The 14323-nt window shown below is 36.8% G+C and overlaps 1 protein-coding gene across 1 annotated transcript in view; it reads right to left on the reverse strand.

The window, feature by feature from the left end:
- LOC139465989 (uncharacterized) overlaps nt 1-14323 on the reverse strand; it is a 232491-nt gene that overhangs the window by 3191 nt on the left and 214977 nt on the right. The window contains exons 103-110 of the mRNA XM_071248005.1: nt 13890-14138; nt 13552-13665; nt 11651-12211; nt 7108-7221; nt 6263-6494; nt 5792-5982; nt 938-1075; nt 263-376 (exon numbers count right to left, since the gene is read on the reverse strand). Coding sequence (XP_071104106.1) covers nt 263-376; nt 938-1075; nt 5792-5982; nt 6263-6494; nt 7108-7221; nt 11651-12211; nt 13552-13665; nt 13890-14138 — 1713 coding nt within the window. The remainder of the gene's footprint in view (nt 1-262; nt 377-937; nt 1076-5791; nt 5983-6262; nt 6495-7107; nt 7222-11650; nt 12212-13551; nt 13666-13889; nt 14139-14323) is intronic.

A 14323-nucleotide genomic window follows, 5' to 3' on the forward strand; every position in this document is an offset into this window, starting at 1 on the left:
ATATTCCTCGTCGTAAGACTACCAACATGATATGAGTAAATACCTTTTTACTCCCTACTGGTAGGTCAACCAAACATGAGGTAAAAAGGTGATAGAGTTCTTTAGATACTGATTTTGAATTTTATGGATGAATAATTTAATTTGTCCCCAGTGTAGACAAAAATAATTGAATAGAATATTTTCTTGTGAATTAAATTATTTTTGTCAAATGTTGGTAAGAGAAATCTTTAAGTTTACACTTTAGATACATTTCACAACTTACGTCTTTCACAATGTTGACCAGCATATCCAACTGGGCATCGGCAGAAGTATTCGCGGGCTCCATTGATGCATGAGCCACCATTCATGCAGGGGTCTGAGCTACACATGTTACTTTCTGAAAAAAAAGTACAAATTACATGACAGTGCAACCTAACTAGAAATATTGGAAAACTATATATTTTGTAAGGTCCTGACTTTAGTACTTGTTTATTTACCATCATTTGATTCTTTGGTAAGTAGAATCTCTCAAGCAGAAATTCAGATTTTTGGTCAACCAGATCATTTAACTAGACACAATCTTGTTGTTTGTTTGAACAATCTGGTGATCGCTATTTAATGGCAGTAAGTGACTGGCATATCAATGCATAAATGTGATAAAACATCACAAATGATAATTGCTGTATACAATAGAAATTAAGGAATAGATAAGTTGTTGATCATATTTAATGGAATGTGCATTGAGAAGCATTAAATATCTGACCCATTTTTTAAATTATATCTATGTATCTAAATAATGAGCAATATGTAATTAAGACTTGATTTTATATAACTTCATTGCAGAAAATGAAATCAGTTGTCCATAAGATCTTGCATCTGTATAGACTTCAATATGCAGGTAACTACATTGTAAATATGCCATTCCCTTGGTCCCTTCCTCCATCCCACATGTACTGACCTTCACAGACAAACTGGATGAAGTTCTCTTCCAAGCCCTTTAGGTCATTGGCCTCATTAGCAGTGTACATCATTTGATCGCTGGGCCGGGAAACAAACTGTGACAGCATCTTACGGTCAGAGCCACTTAGGTTAATGCCTGGAACACAGACCACTCTCATCAGAACAGTAGACCCAACAGGTGCAAGACAGAACAATACCTGACAAAACTGAGGATTTGTCTTTACCTACAGAAAATGTGTTAAAGGTTCCCAATAACAAATTCCCAGTTTAGGTTAATTATTAATGTTTCTTAGTTTTGTAAAGGTGACATGTGTTTCATTGATAACTGACACCAATATAGAGAAAACAGCTTAATGCACTGATTACAATGTTCAAATACCTCAAAATTAAAGAAAATTGGTGGAAACAAAATAATACTTCTAATTTGCACGCCAAGGAAACCTTGTACCAAAGTCTATGGTAATTCCCTATTTCCATTTATAAATCAAAACCTTGCTAGTTGGAATAGTACTGTTCTCATTGTCAGTTTCTGTATAAACAAATCATGGGAACTGACTCATGTACTTTTATATATAACAGAAACTGTAATAGCCCAGAAATCTAGGTTTATGGACTAATGGTGTTTTACAACAAATCTATGACCGCCTCCGTGGTCTAGTGGTAGAGCGTCCACCCGGAGAGCTGAAGGTTCGGGGTTTGATCCCTGGCCGCATCATACCAAAAGACGTTAAAAGATGGTACTTGTTGTTACCCTATCTGGCGCTCGGCATTAAGGGGCTAAAACAAGGACTGGTCGGCTCGGAGTCAGTATACTGTGTCTGAGTGGGATATAAATGTTAAACTGCGGCATGGTATCTCAGTGAGCTAGCACTATAAATCGGCATCAGTCCGGACTAGTACAAGCAGCCACACAAACACACACACGTACATGCACGTCGCTATATAAGTGCAATAATCTTGGACGAGACGTTAAACCCCATTTCACCTCACCTCACCTACAACATATCTATAATGATTTACCTCACATACAAGTTTGGACATTTAATCCAAGAATACATATCCATAATGCCATAATGACAAATATTAAATTGTATACAGATATCTGGCTCATTCTCAGACTGGTTATTTCCATCCAAGAATTCAGAATCATCCTACTCTCTGAATGAAACTGTGGCACTGAACAGAAAAAAATGTGATAAAGGCATTTCATCTTGTAAATATACACGTATACATTGTGCAAAAAGTGCCCTTGTGCAATGTCAAGTTAGAAGAAGAAGAAGTCTTTATTTGTACCAAGGCCACTGGCCCATATACAATACATACATTTGAGATAGTGTGGTACATGAAAAAAGGTAATGTCAGGTACAAATTTACAGATTTACAGGCTTTTCATAATTACGTCTTCTTTCATAGCTGTAATACAGGTATTTACATAGTTTTCCAAGTAATTGTTCACACGAAGATGACAGTAGCGTTTTAAATTTATGCATATTTGGATTATGGCAAAATGTTGTTGGTAAATACAGATGTCTAATATCGTTGTAATATTCACATTCTAAAGTAAAATGATATTCATTCTCTATACTTGTTTCACATATGGGGCAGAGTCGTAAACGTAAGTCAATATCAGCCCATCTACCTTCGTTTACCTTAAGTCTTAGTAGCCCAGCTCTAAGCCTTATCAAAACATTTCGATATTTTATTTCAGTAATAATGGAAGGTATTTTTCTGGTTCCAGGAGACTTAAATTCTTTATACAGAATGTACCTAGAACTAGCCTTGATGGTACTATTCCATGATTGGTAGAACATATTTATCAAAACGTTTTTAAAACTATTCATGAATGATGGTTTGTCGCCAACAGCTTGACTGAGCCAAACTACTCCGAATCCATGAGAAAATAATATGGAACAAATAGAAGAAGCATAGTTATGACGACCACACTTGTCGTTATATACAAGCATATTATAAGATTTTCTTGGTATCCTATCTTCGTCCATTTCAATCAGTTTTAGCCAATACTTTACAGAACGACACATGGCATTTACATGGACTGGGTACCGACCACATTCCTCATACACAATAGCATTTGGGGTTTGCAAACCAACGTTAAGAAACTTCTTACAAGCCATAATATGCACTTGTTCTATTTTTTCAAATCTGTCTACGCCCCATATTTCCGCACCATATAAAAGAATAGGTTCAATCTGAGTATCAAATATTTTAAAGAAAACTGAAGTGTCAACAAAACCAATCTTCCGTAGATTGCGAAATATGTCCATTAAAGCTTGTTTACCCCTTGGAAACACATTGGTTCATCTTTGATGTATATGAGAATACAAACCCAAGATATCTATAGGAGTTGGCGGTTGAAATACGTTTGCCTTTATAGAACAATTTCTCATGAACAGATAACCGCCCTCCTCGTCTAAATACAACAACACTCGTTTTATCTAAATTAACCGTTAATCCATGTGAATCTGCAAAGTTTTTAAAAATATTAAGTTGGTTCTGTAAACCAGTTACTGTGTCAGAGACAAGAATAACATCATCGGCAAACAATAATAATAATATTTCAAACAAGTCAGGAAATAATTGTACGACGTGTTTCCCATGTGATGAAACATCATTTGACAGTTCATTGATGAAAAAGGAAAATAATAGAGGGCTTAATATACAGCCTTGTTTAACTCCGTTAGGACAATCAAAATATTCTGTATAAATGTTATCATTACATCTCACACACGCTTTCACTGAGGCATAGATTCCCTTAAGTACTCTCATCATCTTTCCACCCAAGCCTACATCGTGCAGACACTCCCATAGTTTAAGATGATTTACTGAATCAAACGCTTTTTTAAAATCCACAAAAGCAACGTATAATTTCCCTTTTCTTTTCGATAAACATTTGTTAACAATTGCATTCAACGTGAATACGTGGTCAGCAGGAGAATATCCCTGTCTAAAGCCTGCTTGTGTCTCGGCCTCTCGGGTAATTTACTTCTTATATTGGGACAGTTTGTAAGTCTACAGTTTAAGACACTTGTGTAAACCTAATTGTACACAATAGAGATATCCCTCTAAAGTTATCTCGATTATTTTTGTTACCTTTCTTATGTAGTGGAAGGATAATAGCTTTCGTCCAGTTCTGAGGGAATAATCCAGAAACAAATAACTTATTGAACAAATTTCATAGGAAAGGAGTTATTACATTTTCACAACATTTTAACATTTCAATGACCACGTCATCAACACCAGGGGATTTGCCATTCTTTAAACGATTTATAGCCTTGTGGATTTCTGAGTCGGTAATCGGCGACTCCAAAATACACTGGTCAATCTCATCAAGTATAAAATCTTCATCACATTGACATTCGACTTCAGCATGTAATACATCTGTACACTGAAAAACGTTTGTAAAATGATCAAACCAGCACTCTTTACTTATGTTATTCTTTGTTTCCCTACGACCTGATATACTCCGTAACTCTTTCCAAAATGTGGTTGAATCAGATAGAGATAGCTTTAGTTTTGTTCGTGTCATAAATTGATAGTTTGATTTTGCTGTTCTGCAAACATGTTTATACTTGTTTCTCATTTTACAAAAGATAAACTTATTTTCGTTAGGTACTTACTTGATTATCTCATTGTTGCAAACAACTCAAATGTCATATGACCGTATTGCTTGCAGACAACATGAAGGTGACACAATGAAAAAGGTAAATAGGAAAACTACACTATTAGCATTTAAATGAATCAGGTGTCTGAATTGCAGAAAAACTTGCATAATTGACAGGGCGACACAGAGCATCAGTTTAGAGAAGTTTGAAGAAATTTGTGGGTGAAAATGCTGAGTGGAGGCCTAGTTTTGCTGTGAACAACAGACATTTGGTATATAGTGTGTCTTGCATGGGTATACCCCAACTGGTCAGGAGAGCCAAAGGTGGGGGTTTTGATTCCCGGCCGTGTCATACCAAAAGATGTTAAAAGATGGTACTCATTGTTACCCAGCTTGGTGCTCAGCATAAAGGGGCTAAAACAAGGACCTGTAGGCTCAGGAGTCAAATATACTGTATCTGAGTGGGGTATTCATGTTAAACCGTGGCATGGTATCTCAGTGGGCTATCACTATAAAATTGGCATGCAAGCACACACAATGCTACATAAGTGCAATAATCTATGATGCAACACTGAAACCATTTTCACCTCACCCAACTGGTCAGTAAAACAGATAACCCAATTTTCTCTGACAAACTGAAGTTTCAGTTATTTTGGATATCAAGAAAACAAGCCAAGAGCTGCCAAGTGCTTTAAATGGTCCCCAAATTTTCCCCAAGCGTTAATGGAGTAGGGTCGATTCAATCAATTCTGAATGATGCTCCTGTTGATAGTAATGGGAAATTGAATTCTCACAACTACTGTGAGGTTTCACAAGAGGGCATCCTTGATTGACATTTTGGCCAGCATTGGAATCCTTTTCAACGTGAACAAGACACTGAAGAGTTCACACCTTGTGATTCACCAGCACCTGGCTGGATACCAATCACATGATTGTCTTGAAATTTACAGCAGCTTCACATGATCTCAATCAAATTGAAAGTGTTAAGTCCATGATGAAAGATAATGTGGAAAAGCTGTCACCAAAGAATATGAGTTTATGGTGCTAGGTCATTCAAATCTGAGATGGCTTACCCGAGTTGTGCATAGACAATCTTATCAACTAGCGTTTACAGAGAAATGGCACTATTACAAATTAATACCATTAATCTCCTACAAGACATTCATATATGATAAGTATGAAAAAAATGGTCACATTTTTCTGCTTGATTTCTTCTAAAACAACCTTACTCACCAACACCCACAACCTTGGCGCCAGTGGACTTCAGCTTGTTCATCTCTAGAAGTACCTCCCGGGAGTTCCTCATGCTCTTGGTGATGAGGACAACATAGTTTGGGGTGGTCTTCCTATCACCAGGGTTGTTGAGCACTTGGATTCTCACTTTCTTCAGGGCCATGGATGGGTTGGGGTCCCCATAGGATTTCCTGGGAGCAAGTATAAATGTGTATTTTGAAGTGTTACACCATTTTGATGATGTCATGCCTTGAAGTAATTACAAAATGAAATACAATTGTCAGATATACCCCATACACACATATACTTACAGAAGTTCTTACACTAAAGTTACTTGATACAAACTGGCCCTTTTGACTTCTTTTTGTAGGGAGAAACTGCGCTACCTAGCAGTCAGGGCAACAATAAAAGTCATGACATAATAACTGGGAACAGAAAATACATAATTGAATGCTTATGAGGAAAATGTACCTGAGCTTGGCAACAGCTGACTTGGCAGCCTTTTTGTTAGAACCTTCATCTAGAGTGAGGTGCAGGGATGGGAAGTCACTGAAGCTGACCACACCGACACGGTAGTTGCCCGAACGGAATGTCATCTTCTTGATCACCTCACGTACAAATCGTTTTGTTCTTCTTAACTCTGCTCGACTCATGTAGCGAGAAGTGTCAATAACAAACACAACATCAGCTTCGCCTTTGCACACTAAAACAAGAAATACACCACAAGTTGCCTTTGATTCCTGATGTGGAAAGCATTGTCAACAAACATTACACAAAACAAGCAGATAACCTAATGACCAAGTTATAGCTTAATTTCCTTGAGAGTTTTTTCTTCCGTTCATTTATCTTGAATGGCATCATAAATAAAATAAAGGTACGTTGTCTTTTTGCAAACTGTCAAAACATCTTTTGATTTTCAATCATATGTACCGGTATGCCAAGGATTAGCGTTCTTCACACGGCTTTGTTGAGTAATTTTATATTTTGTTGCATTTCATACTTTCTTTACGTTACTTCCACTGCACATAATGTACAATGTCGGATGCACTAATATTCATTCAATGAAAGTGTGAAGGGCTCGAAGAAAATAACCTATGGAAGCAAACTGCCAAGAGCTTAACATTTGTGGATGAAATAATACTGTTTAAATACTGTATCAAACCATTTTGTCCTTTGCTAGTCAAAATGGCACTATCAATACAACCACTTCAAATTTTGGATCATATGTAGGCTATGTTTGAGAAAATAATGCAATTTCTATTTCCTCTTCAACCTTGGGTTATGTACATCATTATTTGTATGCATTAACTTCTCACCTCTCTCACAGTTATCGCCTGTGTATCCAGGGGTACATTCACAGACATGTCCAAGAGACTGACTGCGACACTGACCTCCATTTTGACATGGGTCACTGGCACAGAAGTCCTGGTCTAAATAAACACATGAAAATGAGAATGTCTTCTACTAACAAACCCATACAAAAATCTTTTAATATGTTACCATGGTTACTGTTGTTAATTTATTATCAATGATCAGGAAATAAGATGTTTGTTGGAATTCTTTGCATTAACAACCTTATCTAACAATTATGCAATGGAGTCATCAAATGTTGATGTATCTTGCCATGTGTTCACACATCAAGAATGACATGCATGTTTTGCATTTGATGACTCCCATATTAGTTGCAAGATAATGACTGTGTGCACGACATACACTTTGTGATGATGCCTTGTAAGCTCAATGTACTAGACTCAACAGAATTATTACGATTTCATTCACACCAACAACAGATAATGATAGCTGACAAGATGGGGCCAAAGCTATCAAGCTGAACCATGGTGCCTCTGCTATTGAGGTATGTACGCCTATCATGTGCAGGCTACTACCATGAAGCTGACATACAGTTTATTCACAGCTGACAACCCATGCAGGGTCACTGCATCCAGGAGCAATATGTAGATAAGCAGCAGGAATCTAGCCTAATAGTCTCAAATGATGTGATATCAAACAGACAAACTGCAGGAAAGGCAAACATTAATACATGATGACATGATTATTGATATTTACATCAATGGAAAGGTTATATATTATTTTTAATAACACTAAACGCATTACATTCTGGACAAAACAGTAGATAGTTTTGGAAAAATGTTTTCACTGAATCAGTGGAAACTAAATAGCTTGCTGGTTAATAAATCAAGATTCAGAAAATACATAAACCAGATACATGGATCTGGAAACTTTGTTAAGTTGTATTCAACTCTTAATTGAATGGTATTTATACAATCCACTTGAGGAATGGCAATTCACCACTTAAATGCATCTTCTTTTGAATTGCTAATGATCACAGAGACATTTTTATTCAAGGCAATGTTACATTATCGTTGAAGCCATAAAAAAATGTATGACAGTGGCATAGCAAAATGTTGGAACCTGCCAAGAAGATACTGTCAAACATTCTGATTTCTTTGTTCATTTTACAAAAAGAGACCATAAGGCTCTGTAGCTCACCTGACTTATGAAGAATGCCTATTGTAACAATTGTTTTGCAAGTCTCCCATATCAAAAGGTGTCATATGGTGAAACTTTGCCTTGAAAACCCCACTGACCACCACTCTTCTTTTTGAAGTCCATTTGGTGTTTATGGCATCCATAGGAGAGAACCCACTTGTTATCCATTGATTCCCAATGAATGCAACTAATCTGATGGAACATGGAGGCAGGCTAGGGTCTAAGATATGCTTTTCCAATTTTGCACCTTCATTGATATTAACTGACCACATCATTTTCACTTTGGTGACATCAACGGATTATGCTGTATAGGTGTATCAAGGCAAAAGTCATAACACAGCAAAAAATGGAACATTTGTTTGGCCTCACTACTAACTATACCTGAGGCAAAGTTCAGTACATTGTGATTAATTGGTTTCTAAAGATGGCTGCCATGGCTTCCATTTTTAAAAGGTGGATTTGTATTCTTTGAGCACTTTTTTAGAGACACCATAGCTGAGATCATTCATGCAAACTTTCATCCACATGGGCCTTGTAGTTTCAGGGGTGATGTTGAAAATGAAGAAGTTTAAAATGGAGGGTCAACTGGATGGACACAAGGATGGTGGACAACGTGCCATGACATTAGCTCACTTGACTTTCACTCAGGTGGGCTAAAAACCTTGAGGCGATTTTATCCTACGGTGGATAAAAGTTATTTAATCAAAAGTAAAGAAATGAAGTGATGGAAAGGCTGGTAGAATTAATGTTTCACCTTGATCATTGATTGAGATTAATTCTTTATGATATAATGCAGATGAAGTAGAAAAGAAACCCCTATTTGTCAGTTTCTTTCAATTAAAAGAGGGAGACCCTTAATACAATATGGTTCCTATGTTCTGTGATCTAGGTAGTCTCATGCTGTTCGAGTAACATCACAAGTGCTTAAATATTAGTCATCTTCATGGTGTACTTCATTCAGGATCAAACTGACTAAACTGGGCATCTTCATGCTGTTTCTATATGTCTGAACTCTATGATCATTCATATCTTGGGTGCAAGGGATGATTGGAAGAGGTTAATATGCAAAACATCTGATGCAAATGTTTATATGATTATCAAGCAAGTTATGACTGATGATTCCTATAATTATTTAATGAATACTTAATCCAAATTATGTTATTATTTTAAGACATGATTTTAAGTACAAATTTTTGCGTGGTGGAAATGTGTTATTTCTTCTTTTTCCGCTCCATAAATTGCTTGATAATATAACGGACATGTGATTCATATGTTGTGACAATGTGACTGTTAGTCATCTGTCATGTTCTAAAAGAAATTAAAGTTTAAAACAAATTGATATTTTCTGATGTTCTGATGGGTTAGTTTTTACATTACAACTGTTAAAGAAATATTAGAAACAGTGATCTTCAGATTCAAAGTGTTTGATTTGTGAACATAACAGACAGAGGAATGACAAAGACATCACAAGAACATCATAAACACATGACTTACCTGACAGAGAAGGGACATATAGCTTGATAATACCCCGAAAGCATTAACAAGGAATGCACTATTTTCAAAACTTCTCAAGGAGAACAAAATTTTGCTTCACATTGATTGTCTAATTTACACTCCCTTGTTTTGATTGTTGCTTTTGGCAATGAGATGTCAGTGAATTGTTGGTAATAGTTGAAGATGATGTACTTCATGACATTACAGAAGATCTCATGTGACATCACTTATAGCTGGCTTTGCCAATATCAGTTGTAATGACTGCCAAACAATTTCTAAACGATTATAAATACTAACTTAACCTTAACTTGGAGTTCTGCATGATCTGTCCATGAATTAAAGATGTTAAGGTTTGGGACCTAAAATGATTTATTTAAGATACATAATCCTAAATTCCTTGATGTTTACATGTCGACCTCTCACTTATCAGGCTCTGCCGTTCTAAAATCTTATAGATTTGGCGGACTATATTTCCCTTCCAGATTCTCAGACTCAACAACATTATGCTTGATTACACAAAACAAACAATGAAGGCATTGGATCTTTGTAGTGCCCAATAAATCACAATAAACTATTCATTTTTCCATTGTGGAAGCTAATATTGACTTGTTATACAAACAAATCTTTGGATGATTTGAAAATTTGAAATTGGAATGGAAAAACAAACACTTTATAGTCATCTCCTGACACACAAAGCTGTAACACATGCATTGAAAATATTTGAATCACACAATAGTCCTACCTCTCCCTGAAACCAGACAAAGAGGGACACAGTTATTGCATGGTCTTCAGATACACAATCACTATATAACACCTTACCATGTACATATCAAACAAGGGTGTATGGATACCACCACTAGGCCGGTGGGTCATATCTGATTTCATCATATCAGTAGTTATGTAGTACAGGCAACCTGAACACACTGTTGCTTCTGAGAAGTGAGTGAGGATGAGTATGGTTTTACACTGCCTTTTGCAATAATCTAGCTATATCACGCTAGTGGACATGAGGAATGGGCTTCACACATAGTGGGAATCAAAGCCGGCTTTTGGAATGAAATGTTTTAACCAATAGGCTACCTCATTACCTATGCATTTGAGGAACCATCACTTGAGTTGTTGACTATTCTCTTTGACAATAAATTTAATTGACGAAGATGAAAGATGCAAGAAAAGAGCTGATGAGAATAAATGTATATCTGAGCTGCTCTGAAGTCCACAACCTCATGACTGCATGGAAACAAAACACTAGTATATGATTCCAGTACATATAATATGCGAATGTTAATGTACAACTAAAAGCATGTGTTGATGTGAGTGCATCACTCATTTGATTAAAGTATGCTTTATGCTATCACACATATATTGACCACGAGACATACTACCAAACATGTGTGAATTAGATGAGTAATTGATATCAGTTAGAAATATATTGAAATTAGACACAAATGAAATATATCATTCCACTAGTATATTTTCTGTGATGCATGTTATGCAATAATTTCATATGAGTTACTCATCTAAATTTAGCTCTAAGCACAAATAACAAAAGTTTGAAAGAAACACAACTGTGAATGAAGGTTACAATAAACATCTAACCTGAAGTTACTATTACTCATGAAAAGTTAAACACAAAATACAATTGGGTGGTATCACCTGATCTCTTTGTTTAGTTCTTAAATTACCTGTTATGTTTCAAAGAAGAAAGTGTTTGAACAGATCCTTCCTAATCATCACAAAGGTATTTCATTTTTAACAGTCAAACCAGGTGCTTACAGGAAGGAGCTCCTTTCTAAATGCCTGTTAAACCACAGATTAACAATTAGTAATGTATTTATGCCTTGTCTTACATACCGTTGGTGACAGGATTGAGCACATCATCACCCATCTCCTGCAGTGTCACATCACTTTCAATTTCCACAAGGTTCAAGCCTTGGGACAAGGCGATGTTCTCAACTTCATCACGCTGACGTAGGTTGACACCAAGAGGAACAACAGTAATACCAGCATCAAAGGCAAGTTCAGCTTCAGACATGGTGATATCTCGATTGATGTTGACATCTCCACTGGTTAGCAAGTAGGCAATATTCTTGGCGAAGGGGCGATCACCTGATGCACCATTGAACATGACTTGGCGTGTAACTCTGAGGGCATCTGCAAGGTTGGCCTGGCCTCGTGTGTAATGGATACCGCGGAGAGCACGGCTGATGGTCTCCTGGTCTTGGTAGGCTCCTAGGCCAAACTGCACCATAGCACTAGAGCTGTACTTGAGGGCACCAACATTGATGTCACAGGCATCCATGTTCATCTGAGCCAGGATCTGCTGAGCATACATTTGAATCTGCTGGAAGCCGGATGGGCTGACTGATGTCGAGGAGTCGAGGATGAAGACGACATCGGCAGCACTGCCACAGGCTGGGAAACAGAAAGGGATCAGGTCCACAGTATATGTAACAATCATAGTTATTAATTTCATTATGTACACAAACTGTATTTTCATTCTGAATAAAGCTTTGGCTTTGGATAGGAAGAAACTTGGGAGAGTTGAGTGAGAGCTTTGAGCAGGCAATTATATCACTGCATGTCAGCTTGATGTCGGAAGAAAAGTCACTGCAGGTTTTAGATGTTTACCAACTTTGGTGAAACCACAACAGCGGTATGGTGCTGACAAACAATGTATCATAATCACAGCAAATCTGGGATTTGAACCTGTAGTGATTTGATGTGCGGAATAGCGGCAATTTAGACAACTTGGCCACTTGTGCCCCCAGTAGAAAGAAAGAAGTTTTAGTAATAAAGTATGATTCAAATAAACCGTATTCTCTTGAGTATAGTGTGCACCCATGTATAATGCACACCCCCCTCTAGCGGATTCAATATTTTGGAAAAAAAATATTTTGTGGTTGCTGTTAATAACGGTGAGTTTTGCGATCTTCCGATCACTTCACACACGATTTCGCTGAAATTAATTAAAACAATATTAATTTTTTTTGAATAACATTAATGAAATAAGTTACAAACATAAGTCCAGATATACAAAGAACACTTTCTATAGCCAGACAGTGTAATTACATGATTAATTTGCGTACTTCAGTATGGATTTGTTGACATGGTATTTCCGGTATTACGTGCTCACGGTAATGTCTTTCCATGGGGGCAAAACATGAAAACTCATTAATTCGTGTATAATGCACACCCCCTTCTACACAGCTGTGTTTTTTGGAGAAAAAAAGTGCACACTATACTCAAGAAAATACGGTATCTATGTCACAAGTTCTTCCTAAACAAGCAAGTAATTTGCAAGCAGATGTAACATAAATATTGATTCAAGAAGCTGTATTCAACGATTTCAACCTAAGACCTTGAATATTTCATACTGACACTATGATGTGGCCAATCCCAAATCTACAGGGTGATTTTGCAGAATAGTGACAAAACATATATGTGAGGATATATTTCATGGATTCTTACTTAAACAGAAAAATGATTTTCAATTTTTGTCCCACTTTGTACATTTATTTTTAAACCAACATTGAGAGATATACCCCAGTCAGTAATAATAAAAACAAATTATTTTTCTCAGTAAAGATGTTATAATCTTAATCTCTGTACCATGTCAAATATCCAAGTAGTGTTTCTTTTGATTGCATAGCATTGTGAATTATGCTGATTTATACTTATGCAGAGATATAAGGTAGGTAATTGTTTATCTTGGTACAAGAAATGTAATATTGTTTTTCATGCCTAACACTCACTCTTCTCGCAGTTTTCACCAAAGAATCCTGATGGGCAGATACAGGTGTAGCTCCTGAGTCCATCCACACAGTTGCCGCCATTCTGGCAGGGGCTTGTATCACACTGATTGGGATCTGAGGAAGAAATGTTGAAAGAGGCATTAACATTAGGCTCTTCAACATAGATAATTGAGTAAAAGTTGATAGCTACCGTTAGCAATATTCGAGCTACATCACAGAAGCCTGTAATTTACTCAGCCTGTACCAGACACACAGGTGACTGAATAACGAATGCTCTATCCTGCTCTATTCTGCTAGGGGGGAAACAACCAGCTAGCGGATCTATCTATACCACTGACCTGTACAAATTGGTCTGATAATGTAGTCAGTGAGTTCTTGCAATGCATAGAAGTCATCTACATAGAAGAGATTCTCATGGATGGGTGGAGATGTCATGCCAGTCAGTTCTGCAGTAGCGCCAGAGAAACCAACAGCCAAGGTAAGGATGGTGATACCCTCCCGTTTCATTCTTTGGGCTTCTGGGAGGGTCTCAAAGTGATCAATATTAGACTGACCATCAGTGATGAGCACAACCATGTTAGGTGAACCTAAAAAATACAAAAAAATTAGAGCAAAACATGTAGATCTTGATTGCTCCAATAAATTTGTATGCCAGCTCCAAAGTTTAACTGATAAGCATAATAAACCTAAGCTTCAGAATACCATCTGAGAGCTGGTAGCAAGGTGAATTCAAATCATCATCATGCATCAAGATATACAATACTCATTTTTA

This window comes from Haliotis cracherodii, unplaced genomic scaffold, assembly GCF_022045235.1.
Source record: "Haliotis cracherodii isolate W230 unplaced genomic scaffold, xgHalCrac1.p SCAF_18, whole genome shotgun sequence".
Classification (NCBI taxonomy): domain Eukaryota; kingdom Metazoa; phylum Mollusca; class Gastropoda; order Lepetellida; family Haliotidae; genus Haliotis; species Haliotis cracherodii.